Genomic DNA, 22,481 nt, shown 5'->3' on the forward strand with positions numbered 1-22,481 from the left:
ACAGTAAGTATTATTGATAATACTTAATAAGCCCGATTCCTAAGATTAAGAATTATTCCCAAGAGGTAACAAATATTATTAAGTTATGACAAATGTTACTAATAAGGCATAACAAGTGTTACTACTACAATATACCAAGTGTTATTACTGAAGCATAACAAGCGCTATTACTAAGGCCTAACAAGGGTTATTAATAAGACAGAACAAGTGTTACTGTTAATATAACTGTTTTTATTTAGGTTTAATGACCGTTATTTCTAAGTTTAAATAAGTATTATTGGTAAAGCTTAACAAGCGCTAATTCGGTGCTACCGAGTTAACAAATGTTACTGTTGGATCAAAACTACCCATCAACTAAAATATATTTATTTTATAACCAGTAGGGGTCGTTGTTTTTAACGGTATTTATTTATGTATTATTTCCCACAAATTTAATAATAATTTTATTGTAGAGCTTTAATATATTATGATAAATGCTAGTCTTCATTATTTTGTAAAAATCAAAATAAAAAACTGTTTGATTTTGCGTAATTGTATATAATATTATATTTTCTTTTCGCAATGAAACTTGCGAAAATGATGAATAAATTATATTACCTGTTATGTTGGTTTAGGTTCAAAGTTTATGGACTTATATTCTATACGTTTGTCAACACATTTGGACCATTTACGAATATATTTATTGTGGATCTCAAGACTTTCTTAAGTATACATGTTTTTCTTATATCCTTAGTGCAAAACTATATAATGGATCATCTAGGCACTGTGACCACTAAGTGACACAGCAGAATATCTGCGGACTTATAACGCTAGAAACAGTGTTACAATCAGTGGCGGCGCCAAGGGGGGGCTTGAACCCCCCAAATGAGCCAAGTTCCCCTCAGCTCCCCACTATTGTTACCTACATATATTCATAATATATGGAAAACATAATCGTCGTTGTTGCTTAACAATTAACATCAGAAACATAGATCTGTAGAACTCAACGTCTTCACTAAGATGGAAGTATGTGTCACTCGTCCCATAACAACGAACTGAATGCCCTGAAACTCATGCGCTGTATTGCCACTCCCTGTGTAATGCCATTCTATCTTTAGCTTTGATGAAAATTAGACAAACACGTTGATTTCAAGTTACAACAGAATAGGCGCATTGTTTTGAAGTAATATTGACTATAAACACAACATGATAAAAGATAGTTAGTCTGATAGTGACCTTACTTTTCCTCAGAGTGTATTAACTTCACATGGGATAATTCGTTTCTGCTATGTAAACTATGTCTTTATGTTATATTTCTTCTGATTTGTAGCTTAATTCTTAATGGTATATTAAATGTTCAATCTAAGCTAATCTTGCTTTTCTCTATTATTATGTATTACCTTGGGTGGAATTTAGGTGAGCTTCCTCTTTTACATGTACGCATATTTTTATAAACAGATTATTTCTAATGTGTAATAATGAATTATTAATCAGAGTATAAGTTTCCAATGAAAACTGCATTGAAAACGCAGTTCAAAATAGCACATCTTTTTGAAATGTACCTTGGTATTTACATTATTATAATTTACCATCTATACTTCATATTGATGGCACTTGGGGAAGCTCCTCCACAGTTTACCTCAGCCCCCCTAACGAAAATATCTTGGCGCCGCCATTGGTTACGATACCCTTGGCGAGGAGAGCACAGAGAGCCCATCGTGTAGTTTTGTGCTTAACTTCAAACAAACTAGGCATTGTCGACCAAGAAAAATCGAATCCCCTAATCTTAGCGTTGTAGTTCAGAACGTTTAGAATGACTATATTAATAGGAAATAAAGAATTATCGCATTATTTTGATATATTGATATCACTTTTCAAAATCAAAAATGGTGTTATTTTCTCCAGAAAGTTAAGAGTTTTATAGATATTAAGTTAAGAGTTTTACAGATATTAAGTTAAAAGTTTTACAGATATTAAGTTAAGAATTTTACAGTCGTTTTTAACTATATTCAGTTTTTATTCTACAAATCTTATGTTTTCGCGGCAGAATCTACATTAATATAAAAATTTACGTGAGTTTGTTTGTTTGAAGTTAAGCACAAATTTACACAATGGACTATCTTTACTCTGTCCAGCACAGGTATCGAAACCCGGTTTCTAATGTTGTACGTCCACGAACATACCGCTGTGTCACAGGGTGTGGTGGGGTAATTCACACGAAGATTTATTTTTTTAAGTCTTGTTAGCAGTAATAAAATGTACTTATACGTGTAGCATCCTCTTAAAATACCATATTCCAACTAAAACAGTTCAGGGCAGTGGTTTATCGACCAGTACTGAGTTTTGATTTGGTATGTTTTGAATTTCGCGCAAAGCTACACGAGGGCTGTCTGCACTGGCCGTCCCTAATTTTGCAGTGTAAACTAGAGGGAAGGCAGCTAGTCATTACCACCCACCGCCAACTCTTGGGCTACTCTTTTACTAACGAATAGTGGGATTGATCGTAACATTATAACGCCCCCACGACTGAAAGGGAAAGTATGTTTGTTATGACGGGGATTTGAACCCGCGACCCTCAGATTACGACCCGAGCGCCTTAATCATCTGGTCATGCCGGAGAACGAATAGCGTAAGAAAATGGTGATATTTAGTTTTTATTTTATCTAATCATTTGGTTTATATCATTGCGCTTATTAGAACTGTGTACAGAAAAGGCATAACTATACCTCCACTCTTATAGATAAGCAAACGTTCCATAAACCTTGGTCCGGGCTGCGGATGGAAAGGTCTGGAGTTCGAGATGGTAATTGGAAGACAGCACGTGTACTGCATAACCAAAATAAAACACACACACACACACACACACAGAAGGAATTGTTAATAACAGCTGTAATGGTGTTGAAAAGTGACTCGAGCCTACCATAATAATTCAGATACGCTTAAAAGCACAGCACATACAGATCCAGAGAGCAAAACCATTGTATCATAGAAGTCACGATGTCGAGGCTCTGATTGGCCATTGAAGAGATAGTACTTGTATCGCTATTATGACTTTCCTGAAACATTTGCAAGAACGCTAAGTATTAAAAGGTACGGTGATAATCAAAGAAAGAGAAATCCATCCATTGCAGTTACTATAAACACGTTTATCTAAATGAACTTGTATTTCAACTTTGTTTATTGAATTTCTAAGGAATAAAGTAAGCGTTGTGCTTTGGATTCGGAAACTATATTTGGGAACTTAAATAGTGAATGGAAGGCAAACAAGGGAAATAAAAGCTATTTATTTTACACAACAAAATTAGTTTAATTGCTTCTCAGTTTAATATTAGGTATAGTCTACATAAATGTAAATTCACAGTTTATATACTTTAGTGGAAGTCTTAACCGTGCTGAATAATAAAGAATAAAGCAATGATTTAAAAAAAATCTAGACATGAATGTGATTTTTTATCTCCAAGACGATAACACTTTCTAATTAGTTATTTTGGTGTACATGAGGTTCATGACTTCTATTAATTTATATGTGGGTGAATAAACTTGGTGTGTAACAAAGTCTGTGACTTTCATTATGACATAACTGGTGAATAAACTTGGTGTGTAACAAAGTCCGTGACTTTCATTATGACATAACTGGTGATTAAACTTGGTGTTTAACAAAGTCCGTGACTATCATTATTATAGACCTTAAATGTTACTGCTAAGCCACTGTGTTAATAAACGGTTGTTTGTATGAATGTGTATGACAAAAATGTGAGCCAGGCTTTCATGCTGTTTAGCATTAGACATAACACTCTGTTAAAAAGTGCAAGGGAATGTTAAAACTGGATTCTGGAAATACAAAGTGATGCAAACATTGCATAACTTCAGAATTCCTTTGTAACAAGTGAAGGTAATTTAAAGCTTTGGGGAAAGAAATGAAAAGCAGTCTTTGTAACAAGTAAAGGTAATGTAAAGCTTTGGGGGAAGAAATGAAAAGCAGAATTTGTAACAAGTGAAGGTAATGTAAAGCTATGGGGAAGAAATGAAAAGCAGTCTTTGTAACAAGTGAAGGTAATGTAAAGCTTTGAGGGAAGAAATGAAAAGCAGTCCTTGTAAACTAGTTTAAGGCAATCATTTTCTTATTCTTGCGTTTTATTACTGTACACTTAAAATCCATATTACTAACTCTATTGAACTTCATACACTCTTAGCATTACTATTTGGTAGCATAGATATTTCAAATTCCACACTTACGTATTTTTTTTTTATTTCGATAGAAGGGAGTTTGTTTTCTTTTTAATTTCGCACAAAGCGACTCGAGGGCTATCTGTGCTAGCCGTTCCTAATTTAGCAGTGTAAGACTAGAGGGAAGGCAGCTAGTCATCACCACCCAACAAATAGTGGGATTGACCGAAACATTATAACGCCCCGACGCCTGAAAGGGCGACCATGTTTGGTGCGACCGGGATTCGAACCCGCGATCATCAGATTACATGTCGAACACCTTAACTCACCTGGCCATGCCAGGCCATAGAAGAGAAATAAAAAACGTTTTAACGTTTTAAATTTTCAAGAATAAATTATAGGATTTCAAACAGCAAAAACTTAAATATTTGGACCTTATACAAAAATTCTTTTTGTATTTTTTAAGTAAAACCGATTTACCGACAGGTAAACTTACAATAACAGCAAAATCAATCAAGGTCTAAGCATAAGTGTTCTGCAGTTGATAATTTAACTGAATGTTAAATTGCAAGAGAAGTAAGGAGATTAGACACATTTGAAAGAAAATTAAAACAATATTTATTTAGATATATTAACAAGAACAAACAAAGAAATAAAACAGCTAATATATCTACGTATACAATCGTTTCTGGGGAATTAGAGAATAACTCATCAGTCTCTTCTGTCAAGATGGGCTTTTTCCGAATTAGTCACGATGAAATCAAAGTTTAACTGAATAGAGAAAACGTGCTTTGATTTACAATGTAAACTCGCTTTCTTTATCCAGTGGACAGCGTCTCCTTGAGTCTTGATGTCATTGATCGGTTGTCTGTTTCAATCAATATCATAATTGGCGAGCCAAGGTTTTTTTTGGTGCTAACCTGTTTAGCTCGGTTTCTACATACATTACTGAAACACCTATGGAGGACAGAGGAGATAATAAAGAAACACAGGGACTACAATAAAGCAAAGGTAATAATTCTGTGGACCTTATGTGGCTGCATGGCAAAGATGAAACTAAATAATTTGAAATTAAGGAAAACTTCTATGTTACTAAAGAAGATATAAAACGCATGATATATCTGAATATCACATACTTAAAGTTTTACGTTAGAGTTCATGGAAAACTCTTATCACAACTTATTATCTCAGTATAGAATGTGGAACGTTTGTTATAATTCCTATCTGCGAGTAAGTAAAACATTATTTAAAGAGGGAGGCATTTTAAAGAATTGAAATTAATTCTGTAGTGATGAAAAATTAAATAACATTCACAAAAATAATAACTCCTCTGAAATTTATGATTTCTCCATCAGTTTGTTAAAAAACTCATTAGGTTTTCATTTTCTTTGTTCAGCAACGTGTTTACTAACTCAGGGTTTTTCCTTTTCCTAAGGTCAATAAACCCTGGATTTTTTTTCTTCAACAACGTACTTACTAGAACAGGAGTTTCCCTTCTCCTAAGGTCAATAAACCGTGTTTGCTGTTCTTTCTCAATTACAACCTTCACTCAAACCAAGGGTTTCACCTCTCAAGCTCTGGGAAATTCACTTGCAGCGATTGTGACATAACTGAATCACGCGACCTTTGAGGACCAGAGGATCGCGTTTTTCAAAAATCACTTCATCTGTGTAAGTTTAGTTACAAAAGCAAACTGGTAATGGTAATTGTATATATATATATATATATGTAATTTTGATGTGTTGCAAGCCAAACAAATCGCAAGTAACAGTTCTTTCTGTCAGCTGTTATTATCGTGATTATAAAATAAACATTATTTTAGCTATCTCTAAATGTGCTTTATGAATTAAATTAAAAACATTGTGTGCATACCAGGCCTATAAGAAGAAATGCGTGTCATATTTAAATACTTTAATTTATCAAACTAAGTTCAAAATCTACTTTATGTTCACATTAATCTTTGTTCTCAAATTAATTCTCTTTTTCTCTCTTTAAGCACCAAAATACACAATGGGCTATCTGTATATGAATTTTTTTTGTTTGTTTGTTTTGGAATTTCGCACAAAGCTACTCGAGGGCTATCTGTGCTAGCCGTCCCTAATTTAGTAGTGTAAGACTAGAGGGAAAGCAGCTAGTCATCACCACCCACCGCCAACTCTTGGGCTACTCTTTTACCAACAAAAAGTGGGATTGAACGTAACATTATAACGCCCCCACGGCTGGGAGGGCGAGCATGTTTTGGCGCGAATCGGGTGCGAACTCGCGACCCTCAGATTACGAAATGCACGCCTTAACGCGCTAGGCCATGCCAGGTCACTGTATATGAATAATGACGCTACCGATTTAAACATCTGTATATATGTTTGTGTATCTGAATTTATTAATTTTCTATATTTTAACAGTACAAAATGTATTGTTTTAAAATGTATACTATTCAGCGTTTTGCCTTCAAACTTTACACATATAAATGTGTATACGTATATGTGTTTGCCGAAATATTAAAAGAAATGCAAGGTTTATGTAAGCAAAGTAATACTTTGCAAACAATACGATACGTTTTTTATACTAACATCCAGTTGCTGAAGTATCGAACTGTAGATCAAAAACTGTTTTGGTAAACACACATACAAAAGAAAAAAAAAATCGTGTTCCGCACTCTGGGGCAGTGGGTGCGTTGAAGAGTGAGGGTCAAATCCTAAAATTTGATAAGAACAGCCCACTGGAAGATAATGTACGGTTGACTATACATGTAAAAACGGCTGGTTTGGATTGAAAATTTTTATGTAGAGAAGCGAACAACGTTTCGACCTTCTTCGGTTGTCATATATTTTAAAATATTAAAGCTATTACTATTATATTAAATAACTGTACCAATATTTCATGTACACTAGGCTTTAAAAGTACCAGTTCAACTTATTCTTATTTAACTACTTGCAACGCTAAAAACCAGGTTTCAATACCCTGATTATAACCGAAGAAGGTCGAAAGGTTGTTCGCTCCTCTATATAAAAATTTTCTCAACCCAAACAAGCCGTTTTTACATATACATTTTTCTCTACAAGTGAGTTTTCTCGTCGTCACTGAGTACGGTTGACTAGTTGGCTTCCCTTTTGTCGATCGTTTCAAAAGGGCCCGGCATGGCCGTGTGGTTAAGGTTCTCGACTCGTAATCCGAGGGTCGCGGGTTCAAATCCCCGTCACACCAAACATGCTCGCCCTTTCAGCCGTTGGGGCGTTATAATGTGACTGTCAATCTCACTATTCCTTGGTAAAAGAGTAGCCCTAGAGTTGGCGGTGGGTGGTAGAAAGTAGCTGTCTTCTCTCTAGACTTACTCTGCTAACTTAGGACGGCTAACACAGATAATTCTCGTGTAACTTTGTTCGAAATTCAAAACAAACCAAACCAGTCATTTCAAAAGTAGGGACATCTACTGCAGACAGCCTTTGTGTAGCTCTAGGCAATTAGGCAGCGTTAAAATGATTTAATGGAAATGTGCCAAGAGCTAATCTTTAAACAAAAGTGAACGAGTACACTGACAGTTATGACACGACGGAAAAATATCTTAAAAAATAACCAGGTTTGTCTCATCGTAAAGAGTAACGTAAAATAATTTATTTTAAATCTCTTTCTTAACCTGAAGATGACCTAAGAAGGTCGAAACGTTGTTCTCTGCTTTATTTTGTTAAAAGTGTTAATACCCATACCAGTCGTTCTGAGATACATCATTTTAGACCTATTTCTAATTGGGAGTATTTTTCTGAAATGGTGCTGAAAGCCGGCTGGAGGTAATACTTGTTTTAACAACTCACAGTAGTATGTTATCCAACTTGATGTCCTTGTCTCAGAAACCTACGCCTACAGGCCTTTTTATTTCATGATCTTGCATGTATGCCGTAATAATATTGAGTCTTGTAGCTTCCAAACTGGGCTGAACTTACAAGAGTGGATGCTACCCCCCGCTAATTTTCTAACGGCTTAGAGTGCTATAATCCCCTAATACCTTTAGGATCTGACCAAAATCTGACAACAACCGATTCTTACACCGAACTTTATAACGTCTTTATAACCCATCTACTACCCAAGATGCAGAGCAGAATTTTGTTTTTCTTCCCCCAGTAAAGGGATATGAACATTAGATCCACATATCCTCAACCTAACGCGCTAAGTACTATCCACACTCGACCAAAGTGTAAGAGAGATTATAGTGATAAACTTACGGTGACTGGCGTAAGCTACTATATATCGCGTACCTTATTAATCCAACCAGAATCAGGCATGACCAGGTGGTTAGGGTTGCGGGTTCGATTCTCCGTTACACCAAAGATACTCGCCCATTATTCGTTGGTGAAAGAGTAGCCCAAAAATTGGCGGAGGGTGGTAATACTTGCTGCCTTCCCTAACTGTCTTAAAATACTAAATTAGGGACGGCTAGCGCAGAAAATAATAAAAACAACAACAATTAATCCAATAAAATTATTTATTATAACATGTGGCCTGTATAGCAACGTGTCGGACCGTGAATTAGAGACTTCATTTTTTTTCTGTTATTGCTGCGCATTAGAGCCGTGAATCTGTTGTAAGAGTGAGTGTGACATTCTATTACTTAAAGTAGCCAAAGAGCTGTTGTCTAGCTGTTCATCATTAGAACTGTCTAGCGCAGATAGGTCTTTTGTTGTTGTTGTTGTTAGCCGCAAAGCTAAACAACAGGTTATCTCTTCTGGGTCCGTCAAGGGTATCGTAACCCTTGTTTCTAGCGGTATAAGTCTTCAATAGAGGGCTAACAAATAGCATGTGTAGCTCTGCTCGCGTATCGGAAAGTTTGTTTGTTCGTAATTAAGCACAAAGCTGTCTAATAGCACATCTGTGCTACGCCCACCTATGTGTATCGAAATCCGGTTTTCAACGGTGTGATTTTACTGACGTACCATCGTGCCACTGAGGGGCATATATCGGAAAGAAACTTGTCGCAATCATATAATTAATCACTTACATTATTACTTGCCACTTTTATATGTGATGATTAGCGCTTTTTGATGAAATAATGAACGACAGAAGTTAAGTACAAGATATCGTTTTATATTAATACGAGTGAAATATTCATCAACGTTTACGTAAGTTTAGATTGATAGGGCCTGGTATGGCCAGTTGGTTAAAGTACTTGACTTGTAATCTGAAGGTCGCAGATTGAAATCCCCGTCACACCAAACATGCTCATCCTTTCAGCTGTGGGGGCGTTATAAAGTTAGGGTCATCCCACTATTTGTTGGCAAAAGAGTAGCCCATGAGTTAGTGGTGGGCGGTGAGGACTAGCTGCCTTCCCTCTAGTCTTACATTGTAAAATTATGGACGGCTAGCGCAGATAGCCCTCGTGTAGCTTTGCACGAAATTCAAAACATACACCTGATATAGTGCTGGTTGTTAAGATTTTCTCTGTTAATAAAAAAAAACAAAAACTGTCAAGTTACGTAAGAGAGAGTGAAAAGACACTGGCTGCAAATAAACAGTTTTTATCATGTAAAAGAATCTTAGGTTGGAAATCTAAGTACCTATACCTCTAGAACAAATACAGCTTATCACATTTAACCATATTAAAGGGAGGAGAGATAAATATCCCGGATTTAGGTATTGATGTTGTATTTTGTGCTCTTCTTTTGTGGTAGAAGTCCTTTAAGTTTAATAACAGACTTCATTTTACCAACAACGATATTTTCGTCGTATGTAGGACTTATTGGAATGTAGCTAAACACTTTATATTTTCTGATGAACTTCATCCCGAAAGGAAAGTCGTATGTTGTATAGGAAGAGCCTTCGACATCACAAGTGTTACTTTCGGGTCTTTCGTTTCTCCAACTATTAAGGCCCCTCTCTTCCGCCGTTCCTGGAAATAATATTTATAATTATAATATCAAAAACCAGATGTCCTTCTTATGTTGATTAAATCTTCTTAATTCATCTATTTAGATGTAAAGAAAATCTACTTATGTTATCAAGCAGGTTAAACAATCAATAACAAAACTACCATATGAAAAGAAAGAAAAACCACGGAGATAAAAGAGAGAAAAATAACAAGAAAAAGCGAGGCATGACATTTTCTAAACATATATCTGCTTCTCCGTAAAGACCAGCGAAAGATTACTATAAAATATAATAAAACTTTTTGGTTTCAAACGTTTTTATTAATTTATTTTTTAAGATCAGCTTCTTGAAGGTTTTGTTAGATACGTTGCCAAATCAAACTGATATAGAATGTTTTTAAACGGAGTAACAACAATTTTTCTCAGGCTATAAACCTCATGTAACACTCACCCTTTTTCTTTTCCTATAAAGTAAACAATGATAACTATAGATGGCGCTGTTACTCTTACCCGGGATGGTGTTATCCAGTAAAAATCCGATAAATCCCCCTACGAACATACTGGTGTTCAGAAGAATCTTGATGAGTTGTGTTGCTATGTCGTTTCCTAGGAAACGAAACAACTTATGTAAGAAGAGTTACTATAAGAAGCTTGAACGTGAAATATACGCACGAAGATTGTTTAAATAATATTTTTTTATTATTAAGATAAACACATTAACAAATAAATATTATATTAATTTGAATAGAAATAAGCAGTAATGTTTACTATAAGCTGGATGAAAGGATGAAAATAAGTAACAGTTTGTTTTTCAATATATAAAGAAGGAAGTCACGTGACAACTACACCGATCTAAAGATGCGAGGGAACTGAGCGAGGTAACTGATGTATCATAACTTTATTTTTAGGTTTCTGGTGTTTCATAGGAAGGGCTATGCTAAAACAATAGCCCTTTTTGACTCGAAATAATCATACTTAGGTTATAAATAAGTGTATTGATCAGGAATTTACAATTTACAAGACAGGGATATCCCTTGTATATAATGGCAGTGCAAAAGAAAGGAATGTGGATCAGTTTGGGTCAACAGAACTATCAAGAAAGAGACCAAAACATTGCACGCCTGCTGTGGTAAGCAAAACGCTGTGGCTTATAACGTATATAAATTCATATGTACAATGGTCAATGGCAAAAGCCATCCATTTAGTCCAGACAACAGTACACAACACGACTAAGCAAGATCTCCATCTAGAAAAGTGACACAAGGCACTTGTACCCTAGTTACTTTCATAACATATTCATTAAACCTTGATGTACCTTAAGCAGTTGGAGAATAAAATTGCTATTCATGCTATTCCGTATGAAGAAATATTACTCAAATCATCAGATTCAGTTACTATGGATTTCTTTGCGATTGGACTGTTCAAACGCTTTCGAGAAAACCTTGTCATCTTGTACACCATACGGTTAATGGAAAACATGCAGGGAACAGTTATGCGTTTTTCACATGACATTTTCGGCACGGAAAAGTGGAAAATACGTCTTAAGTGTACTGTAAAGTTGCATTATTGTCTGATGAAGCATAGCCGGATGCGGTGACTTGAACTGTTACGACGTGGTGAGGCTCCAGGATTGTTTTCAGATAATGTGCTCAACTTCCGCAGAGCAAACAGAAGTAATTACACAATTTTTTCTTTTTTTTTTACTACACTTGTTTGTTTGGAATTAAGCACAAAGCTACACAATAGACTCTCTGTGCTCTGCTTACCACGGGTATCGAAACACGGTTTCTCGCAGTGTGAGTCTGTAGACATAATTGCTGTGTCACTGGGGGGACTTATACACTTAAATATTACCAGCATGAAACCAACGAGGCTATATTTCTAAAATGTTAGCATTTTTAGTAGTATCAATAAGTTTGTTAGACCGTGTTTATTAATAGAAAAGGCCCGGCATGGCGTGTGACTCGTAATCCGAGGGTCGCGGGTTCGCATCCCCGTCGCGTCAAACATGCTTGCCCTTTCAGCCGTGGGGGCGTTATAATGTGACGGTCAATCCCACTATTCGTTGGTAAAATAGTAGCCCAAGAGTTGGCGGTGGGTGGTGATGACTAGCTGCCTTCCCTCTAGCCTTACACTGCTAAATTAGGGACAGCTAGCACAGATAGCCCTCGAGTAGCTTTGTGCGAAATTTCAAAACAAACAATCGATTTCCCTCACTGGCCAAAGCGCGTTTAACCAATTTGTAATTTTTCACTAAAAAGACTTAAAAAGATTATGAGTAATAATAATATAAATTTTATTTTTATACGTAAATTTGCGTTCTGTTTAACTCTATCGCGTTAAAAAAATTTTGCAAAAATTTTTGAAGAATAGACAGTTTCACACAATTGCAGCAGATGTTCAGGCATAAGATTAACATTTCTAACGAAACATTAATCCCCTGGGGTGCTCGAAGACTAAACAGTCCTCCTTCAACCCCGCACTTGGTAGAAATGGAGAAAAGGCAGCTTGACTAAATGAATAGATAATTAGGATAAACAGATTAATGAGTGTGATTTTATTCGCGTAAATGTTAGTCTGGTAGGCGTGGCAGGCGACAAAGCGAAGGTAAAGCGAACTCCGAACTGAAAAGGAAACGAGAAGAGACGACGAAAACAGGCCGGATAAAACATGAACAATACACAAACGGGCCAATTCAGGGCCGGGCATGGATCGATGGATCAAAGTGGAAACTAAGAACGAAAAAAACACGGTACTCACTATGTGGAATGAATACGTATTATGACTGTAAAAAAGTGAGTACCTCGTCAAGGAATATAATATGACAAAGTTATAAGAGGCTAGACAGGTTCATTGACTTCTAATGTTCTCAGGAGACATAAATTTTTTCTGGTAAATTGGTAACGTATTTTTACGGTTCATTTTATAAAAGACGCGTTAGTACTACAAGAATAAATGCATGTCAAGAATGTATAATATAGAAATAGACCTATTTTAGCCATTGTCCCTAAAGACGCCTTATTTTTTATTATAAATAACTTTTGATAAATGTAAGCTATCCACATAGATTAGAGATGAAACAACCGACATAAATAATTTTTTTTAGATTATCAAGCTGGTTCAACCGGGAGCATGCTGTGTCATAGAACCAAAAACTTATAACAATTAAAATGCCCAAATTCATCACTTGTGTATCGTCGCTGTTAACGACATTTTCGGCCGTAATCCCGGTAATATTTAAATCAATACTGTTTAGAAATCAACAGAAAGAGTGTAATATAAATTTACTTAAAAGGTACATACAGGCAAGTAATTTGTTTCACAAACAGCTGTCACTACTGTTATGATAATTAATATCTTCAAGATTATCTCCTAAGTATCTATTTATGATTTAAGCCTGGAAATTAACATTATATTCGTGTTATATCAACGTGGGTGAAATAGGACACTACTACAATATATCTTTTACGTCTTTCGTGTAAGTGATAGTTGATAGCAAACTTTTATTTAATGTGTTGTCTAGATTAAAACCATATCTTGAATCAACTTATATTTTGTTGAACCTAGCTAGCCCGACATGGTCAGATGGGTTAAGGCGTTCGACTTGTAATCTGAAAGTCGCGGGTTCGAATCCTTCCAGCCGTGCTGGCGTTATACTGTGACGGTCAATCCCACTATTCGTTGGTAAAAGAGTAGCCCAATAATTGGCGGTGGGTGGTGATAACCAGCTGCCTTCCCTCTAGGATTACACTGCTAAATTAGGGACGGCTAGCGCAGATAGCTCTCGTGTAGCTTTGCGCGAAATTCCAAAAACAAACAAACAAATCTACCTAGCTAGAACAAAAAAGTATAGATACAAAAACTAGCCAAGTAGAAGAGTATTTTAATTCGTTTTATAAATGCTACCTTACATTTTAGAAGTGTGGGAAAATATCACAGAACAGCATAACACAGACTTGTAGTTCAATGGGTTCAATTGTTAAAGTACATGAAACATATTAAATGTTCTCTAAAACAAAATAGAATAAATATATCAATTATTTAGTTAAAAGAAACAAAAACATCTAAATAAACAATATATACCTAAAGATATTTCAGATCATGAATAATTTCCAACCATATTTTTGTATGGAATTATTTCTTTCGGACATCGTTTAAAAATAATAAAGCTTGTACGTGAAACTACGTTTTGATAGACATTTGTTCATTGAAATCTCATTTAATGAGTGAGTATCCTTATACGTCTGTTACTTGTGAAATGACACAAATTTAAACAACAGCTCTCTTCATTAATGTACGTACCGACGTCCACTGCATCAGGATGAGCCTTAACCCATTTTGGAATTGTAAGTCCCATAAATAAGGACAAGCCCAGAATGAATATGTTTCTCGAAGAATGAAGATCAATGCATTGCAAATTTGAAAGCCCTACACCAGTTACGATGGCAAACATAACACAAAAGATACCACCAATAACTGGTTCTGGAATGGTATTGAAAAATGCTCCAAATTTTCCCAAAACTCCAAACAGTAACATGGCAACTGCTCCACACTGGACAACACGTCTACTGGCCACCTAGAAAAAAAGAAAAAAAAATCCGCTTTACTCGTAATCCGATGATCGCGGGTTCAAATCCTTTTCACACCAAATATGCTCGTCTTTCAGCCGAGGTGACGTTATAATGTGACGGTCAATTCCACTATTCTTTGGAAGAAGAGTAGCCCAAGAGCTGGCTGTGGTTATGATGACTAGCTGCCTTCTCTCTAGTCTTACACTGCTAAATTAGGGATGGCTAGCGCAGATAGTCCTCGTGTAGGTTTGCGCGAAATTCAAACCAAACCAAACAAAAGCCGTTCTTAATACCGCTAGATTAAAGGCAAGGCAGCCTACAGTTCCCTCTATGTGCTCAAGGAAAATTCTTTGTGGAACTGTGTGTTGTAGACCAATGAGACAAAATTCAGCTCAATAGGTGTCCAATAGGAAAACTATAGAAATTATTAATGGAAAAATTTATGTAAATACTGTTGAGTATGGGAAACCTTAAAACATCTAAAAAAACTCTTCCTGATGCCACAAATTAATTTTGCAATAGGACAATCAAGCAGATAATCAAGAAACACTATAAAAAAACCCAACAACATAATGAGTTAGAGGAAATTAAATAAAAAAATCGTTTGGAACCCACTGACTGAATAATTCTTGTACATATCTTTTATAAACTGATTGACTCCACCTTTCTTGTCGTGAAGAACTGAAGAGGACGATCTGTTAAGTATTTGTTTGTTTTCGAATTTCGCTAAAAGCTACACGAGGGGTATGTGCAGTAGCCGTCTCTAATTTAGCAGTATAAAACTAGAGGGAAGGCAGCTAGTCATCATTACCCACCGTCGACCCTTGGGCTACTCTTTTACCAACGAATAGTGGTATTGACTGTCACATTATAACGCCCCCACGGCTGAAAAGGCGAGCATGTTTGTTGCGCCCGGGATTCGAACCCGCGACTCTCAGATTAAGAGTTGAACGCCTTAACCCAATTAGAAACAAACAAACTCTTTTACACTGCGAGTTTTCAAAGGTAACAGACATTCTTATTATTCACTTGAAAAAACTAAACAATAACCTTGTGACGGATAATGCTGGCTGTCCTTTTTTCTTTTACTCAAAACTAGATACAACTATACATAAGCCCTAGATATGTCTCTGACTTGGATATTTAGCCAATCGTAATGACAAAACTGTTCTTGAGTTATAATCAGTGATGACGAGAAAACTCACTTGTAGAGAAAAATATATATGTAAAAAAGTCTGGTTTGGGTTGAAAAATATTTTATGTAGAGGAGAGAACAATGCTTCGACCTTCTTCGGTTATCGTCAGGTTCACAAAGAAAGAAAGAGGTAACTAACCGATAGTTGACCACATGTTTGAAGGGGGTTCTATATTTGAAGAAACCAGATTCAAAGAACACAAAAGTCAACTTCATACGTTTTCGAACACTGCAAATCAAATAAACACAACATAACCATAGAAAACACTTAAATACCAAATAAAGAAACAAACATAAACAAACGCAAAATTAAAGAAGCCTCACTTATACAACAACTCAAGCCCAAAATAAACCAATACAAAGAAACACCTTTATACCTATATTAACAAATATAATCAAACATCTAAGCACGCCCTCTATATTCTTACACTCAGTTACACAACCCCCTTCAAACATGTGGTTATCTATCGGTCAGTTACCTCTTTCTTTCTCTGTGAACCTGACGATGACCGAAGAAGGTCGAAACGTTGTTCGCTCCTCTTTTCTGAACCTAAACCAGCCGTTTTTACATATATATTGTTCTTGAGTTAAACCATCAAATTATATATAAAAATAAGGCCTACTTTCGTTACTCCAATTGCCCCAATATTTTCACTGTACGACGTCAAACCACCGCCAGATCCCCATATTCCAGATAGAATACAGGAAATTCCTTCTGCGAATATTCCACGATTTATGGCGCTAGTTGGAGGATGGGGAGCTCCAGCTAGTCGGGCGCATGCGTAGTAATCACCAACTGATTCCACTACTGAAGCTAATATTCCAGCTAATATTCCAAAAACTGCCCCTGTGCTTACTGTTGGTAAACCCCATTGTCCTGCGAAAAAATTAATAAAAAAAAGAAAAAGAAATAAAAAACACTTTAAAACGCACCAGTTATGAAATATAAATATTTTTTAAAGTGGATTAGAATAAAAGATAACACGTCATTAAAGTGGATTAGGATAAAAGATAACATGTCATTAAAGAAGATTAGGATAATTTACATTTCTAAAAATGAGAGGAATATTTATTAAATGTTTTATCTTTAATGCTTTTCTTTAAAATCTCGATCAAAATGTTGGAAATGCATGTGACAACATATTCAAAAGTCCCTACATAAAGTAAGCTCGTTTTTGTTCTTAAACGGGAACGTCTTAAGCTCTCCGTATCTGTGTTTAATAACAAGTTTCTTCAGTCTTACGATTGTTTGTTTGTTTTTGAATTTCGCGCAAAGCTACACGATGGCTATCTGAGCTAGCCGTCCATAATTTAGCAGTGTAAGACTAGAGGGAAGGCAGCTAGTCATCACCACCAACCGCCATCTCTTGGGCTACTCTTTTACCAACGAATAGTGGTATTGTCCGTCAACTTATAACGCCCCCACGGGTGAAAGAGCGAGCATGTTTGGTGAGATGGGGATTCGAACCCACGACCCTTGAATGGCAGGCCTCAGTCTTATAAAGTCAATAAGTAGTTATCGGTCATATTGAAATGTTTCGAGACTTCTTTTAGGATTTGTTACGTTAGATAAAAGTATCCAAAGTCAAAGTAAAGTTTGCTGAATCAACCAAATCAATTATAAGAACAGGTACAGGAATAATGAAAAGTGTTTTTGTTGTCATACAAAAATAAATGTTTCAAACTTTTTTAAGACGCACTTTACTTACTGATCAGTTTCTGTTGGTAGACAAATATTTAAGATCTATTTGGATTTTATGACATTACTCTAATTATCGTTATGCAATTATTCCCATGATGAATTTGAAATAATTTTTGTTGTAAATAACATCTGTTTTATCAAATATTGTTAACTAACCTGGATAAGGAAACCTAAACCAAGGGCTGGAGTAAAGGGCCTGTAATCGTAAATCAGTCCTAGCTGGGTCAGTTGGACCTAAAGCACCAGATACTGTCAGGATAGCACAGAAGACCCAAGCGATGATAATTGTCAGTAAAACCTACAGGTGTTTGAATAAATATTTGCTATTTAACAGGATTGTGGTGCATAAGTTTTTTATGTATCGAGAATTATCAGCTAAATATTGGAGAAGAAAAAAATTAAATGATGCCACTGATTGATTATCAAACTAACCCTAGTTTCTACGCATACAGACATATACAAAATCAACAAAACCAATGTGTAAAAAACTATGACATTCATCATAAAATTTCAAATACAAATCAATTTATATTTAAAACTGAAATATTTCTCTTAGTTTATCTAGAATCAATTATTTGCTATTAAATGCTCAGTGACTATTTTCAATTATCATAACGTTTTAAATACAAATGTGTGAAAAATATTTCATTGACATCTTATGTGGTAAAAATGTGAGCAAAGAAATACAAAATGAGTTAACCAAACGTTTTCAAAGATACTCATGAACTAAATTTAATTGTTTGTCCAGCATCCAAACATTCCTCCTAAATCTTTCAATTACACGACATTTTGTCTGTAAAAGGGATCTACTGTTTTTAATGCATTTAATAATTGAGGCTAACGATACAGAAAGACAATGTGAATATTTTATGCGCAATGTAGAGAACTGCATTTGAAGATTTAATCTTTGGTTTGATTTTGTTTGTTTGTTTATTTTTGAATTTCGCACAAAGCTACTCGAGGGCTATCTGTGCTAGCCGTCCCTAATTTAGCAGTGTAAGACTAGAGGGAAGGCAGCTGGTTATCACCACCCACCGCCAATTCTTGGGCTACTCTTTTACCAACGAATAGTGGGATTGACCGTGACATTATAACGCCCCCACGGCTGAAATGGTGAGCATGTTTGGCGCGACGGGGATGCAAACTCGCGACCCTCAGATTACGAGTCGCACGCCTTAACACGCTTGGCCATGCCGGGACAGGTTTGGTTTGAATTTCGCGCAAAGTTACACGAGAGCTATCTGCGTTAGCCTTCCCGAATTTAGCAGTGTAAAACCTGAGGTAAGGCAGCTAGTCATCACCACTGACCGTCAACTCTTGGGCTACTCTTTTGCCAATGAATAGTGGAATTGACCGTCATATTATAACGCTTCCACGGCTGAAAGGACGAGCATGTTTGGTATGAAAGGGATTCAAACCCGCGACTCTCGGATTACAAGTCGAGTGCCTTAACCACAACCTGGCCGTGCCGGGCCTAACTAACTTAGTTAGCTATAAACAACTGATAGGCCTAGCTTCACAAATGCAAAATTATTCCATGTCTGCAAATGCTTCAGTTTTTCACTGAAACAGAAAATCAAAATTTTCAGTACTGAACTTATTAATACAAACTTCATTATCAATCAGCATCTTACTACCTCTTATTTACTCTTCTTACAACACAAGGCCATTCTAAAAGTCGATTTTTACCGAACTAATGCTCATAGGATTACAAATGGATAAAAAGACATTTCGAGAAATACTTCATTCACGATTAAATTTGAACCATAGGGTCACTGACATGGGTCCTCCAGTAGTACAGCGGCATATTTACAGACTTAAAACGCTAAAAAACTGATTTCGATATCCATGATTTGCAGAGCACAGATGAGCTTTTGTGTAGTTTTGTGCTTAACTTCAAATAATCAGCGTTCTTCATGACCAGGTGGTTATGGCGCTTGACCCGCAATCTGGGGGTCGCGGCTTCAAATCCCCATAACTCCAAACATGCTCGCCCTTTCAACCGTAGGGGCGTTATAATATTACGATCAATACCACTATTCATTGGTAAAAGCGTATCCCAAGAGTTAGCGGTGGGTGGTGGTGACTAGCTAGCTGCCTTCTCTCTAGTCTTACACTGCAAAATTAGGGAAGACTAGCACAGGTAGCCCTGGTGTACCTTTGCGCAAAATTCAGAAACAAGTCAAATAAACAAACGCATTGCCCTGTTTGTTTAGCTCACTGTTTTTATAAGGCGTCGTACAAGAGAAGACAAAAATACCATAAAGAATGAAACTGTTTTGATCAAGAGAAATCGCTTAACATTACGTACCACCACATTTATCCTAGACATCAAACAGATCAGTTAACATTATATACCACCACACTTATCCTGGACATCAAAACAGATCAGTTAACATTACATATCACCATACTTATCCTAGACATCAAAACAGATCAGTTAACATTACATATCACCACACTTATCCTAGACATCAAAACAGATCAGTTAACATTACATATCACCACACTTATCCTAGACATCAAAACAGATCAGTTAACATTACATATCACTACACTTATCCTATACATCAAGACAGATCAGTTGACATTATATACCACCACACTTATCCTAGACATCAAAACAGATCAGTTGACATTATATACCACCACACTTATCCTAGACATCAAAACAGATCAGTTGACATTATATACCACCACACTTATCCTGGACATCAGAACAGATCAGTTAACATTATATACCACCACACTTATCCTAGACATCAAACAGATCAGTTAACATTACATATCACCATACTTATCCTAGACATCAAAACAGATCAGTTGACATTATATACCACCACACTTATCCTAGACATCAAGACAGATCAGTTGACATTATATACCACCACACTTATCCTTGACACTGATGTGTATGAAACTTATCTGAATAACGGTCTTTATTGTTGAGACATAAGTATAAAGTGTAACAAATATCGAAAAATCGTCACACTGAAACGTGTTGAAAGTTACGTGAAAACGCATAGAAATATTATGATGCTTCTTAATATAATAAATCAATGTATATTATTCTATTTATATTGCATATGCCATTGGTTTACGCAAAATTATTTATGTGAAGATAATGGCATGATATGTCATTTAGATTATGGAACATGAATAATTGTTGACAACATTTAAAATAATAAACTGATAAGTTTTGTTGCATTTTTGTTCATCTCTTAGTTGCATGTACTTTTTTCTAGAGTAACATTTTCTTCATATTACATGAACTCTCTGTTCCTGTGAAATATCGAACTGAAATTAGGGTTAAGCGTAATTTCAGTGCTTCTTGTAAGTACTTCTTGATCTAATAAATCGCGTAAAATCTACTAATGTACAGTTTTACTGTATAAGAAACTAATTGCAGCCACCACAACACTTTCCTTTCATTGAATGCTACAGACATCATATGGTTTGTTTGTGTTTTTCTTACAGCAAAGCCACACCAGGCTATCTTCTGTGCTCTCCGAGAGGGAATCGAACCGCTTATTTTAGCGTTGTAAATCCGAAGACTTACCACTGCCCCAGCAGAAGATATAGGCTAATGGAATAAGATTGAAATACATAAATATTTCATTACAAAATAGTTAAAAGCTCGGAACTTGCTAGACGTTTCAGTTGTTTAGTAAGATGATAAGAATAATATGTTAAAAGATTGATATTGTATTTTGATATGTAATATTAATACGTTGCTTTAAATTCCTGTTTAGAGTTTCATATTTGCTAGATTGGTTTGTTTTGAATTTCGCGCAAAGCTACTTGAGGACTATCTGCACTAGCCGTCCCTAATTTAGCAGTGTAAGACTAGAGGGAAGGAAGCTAGTCATCACCACCCTCCGCCAACTCTTGGGCTACTTTTTTTACCAAAGAATAGTGGGATTGACCGTCACATTATAACACTTCCACGGCTAAAAGGGCGAGTATGTTTGTTGTGACGGGAATTCGAACCCGCGACCCTCGGATTACGAGTCAAGTGTCTTAACCACCTGGCCATGCCCGGCCTCGTATTTGCTAGAATCACCGATAGTATACCAGAAAGCACTACGCTCATAGAGGTCATTGCTGCCTTTCTAAAGATGATTATCATGTTTGGGATTCGAGGTACTAAGTTCCAGGGTTCGAGACGTTATGCTACTAAGCACACTTTGCAATTTTATCTGTGTATGTACTATAAGAGTTACAGCTAATTGCACTATTTCGTTTAGAACATCCAGTTTTAAGGCAATGGCTTTTGTTTATTGGTCGACATTTCAAAATTTAGTTTGGCTGTGCTTGAGCCATTGGGATCAGTGACCTGGTCTTAAATTCATTGTTGGCACAAGGTGCCATTAAGGCGAACAAACAAAACTATGAAAGTTAACTTTCTGAGAAAGATGAAAAATTATGTGGTATGTATTTAGTATTACATAAAATAGATCACCAGACATGAGTATGCTAGAGAAACACATATGAATAGCTTTGAATCTTCTTTTGTAACTGTTAATAAGCGCTGGATTTCATTGAAAGAAAATTCATCAGTGTGAAATTCAGTTGATGACTTGTTTCTGAAAAAAAAAAAATGTTGGTAACTTGCCGGAAAGGAAAAAAACCGCAAAATTTTGGGTTATTTACCGGAAAGAGCTTAAAGGAAAAAAAAAACCGCAAAATTTGGGGTTACTTACCGGAAAGAGCTTAAAGAAAGGAAATCCTTTCTTCTTCCAACCTTTATCTTTACTGTAACTACAGCAAATAATGTCGATGTTTCGTAGGTATTGTGAGAACAGGGCGAGCAGAATTATTGTTCTAGGATATAAATGGAGAACAATATTACACTACAATAACAGCTTTACATTCTAGAAACACTGCAACGTTCCTGGAATGGAAATGAATGAATTTTGATAAAGCTACAACAATTATGTCTTCCTCTAATTATGCATTTTGCAGTGTTGCTTCTTTATTGTACGTTTGGTGACAAGGGCAAAACATCGCTG

The 22,481-nt window shown here is 35.9% G+C and overlaps 1 protein-coding gene across 1 annotated transcript in view; it reads right to left on the reverse strand.

Moving 5' to 3' along the window:
- Positions 1–9,638: 9,638 nt before the first annotated feature.
- LOC143252558 (solute carrier family 23 member 1-like) overlaps positions 9,639–22,481 on the reverse strand; it is a 35,073-nt gene continuing 22,230 nt past the window's right edge. The window contains exons 7-12 of the mRNA XM_076504892.1: positions 22,173–22,293; positions 17,626–17,767; positions 16,391–16,644; positions 14,304–14,577; positions 10,512–10,607; positions 9,639–10,024 (exon numbers count right to left, since the gene is read on the reverse strand). Of these exons, the coding sequence (XP_076361007.1) occupies positions 9,765–10,024; positions 10,512–10,607; positions 14,304–14,577; positions 16,391–16,644; positions 17,626–17,767; positions 22,173–22,293 (1,147 nt within the window). The 3' untranslated portion in view covers positions 9,639–9,764. The remainder of the gene's footprint in view (positions 10,025–10,511; positions 10,608–14,303; positions 14,578–16,390; positions 16,645–17,625; positions 17,768–22,172; positions 22,294–22,481) is intronic.

The sequence above is a fragment of the Tachypleus tridentatus genome, chromosome 6 (genome assembly GCF_004210375.1).
Source record: "Tachypleus tridentatus isolate NWPU-2018 chromosome 6, ASM421037v1, whole genome shotgun sequence".
In the NCBI taxonomy this organism is placed as follows: Eukaryota; Metazoa; Arthropoda; class Merostomata; order Xiphosura; family Limulidae; genus Tachypleus; species Tachypleus tridentatus.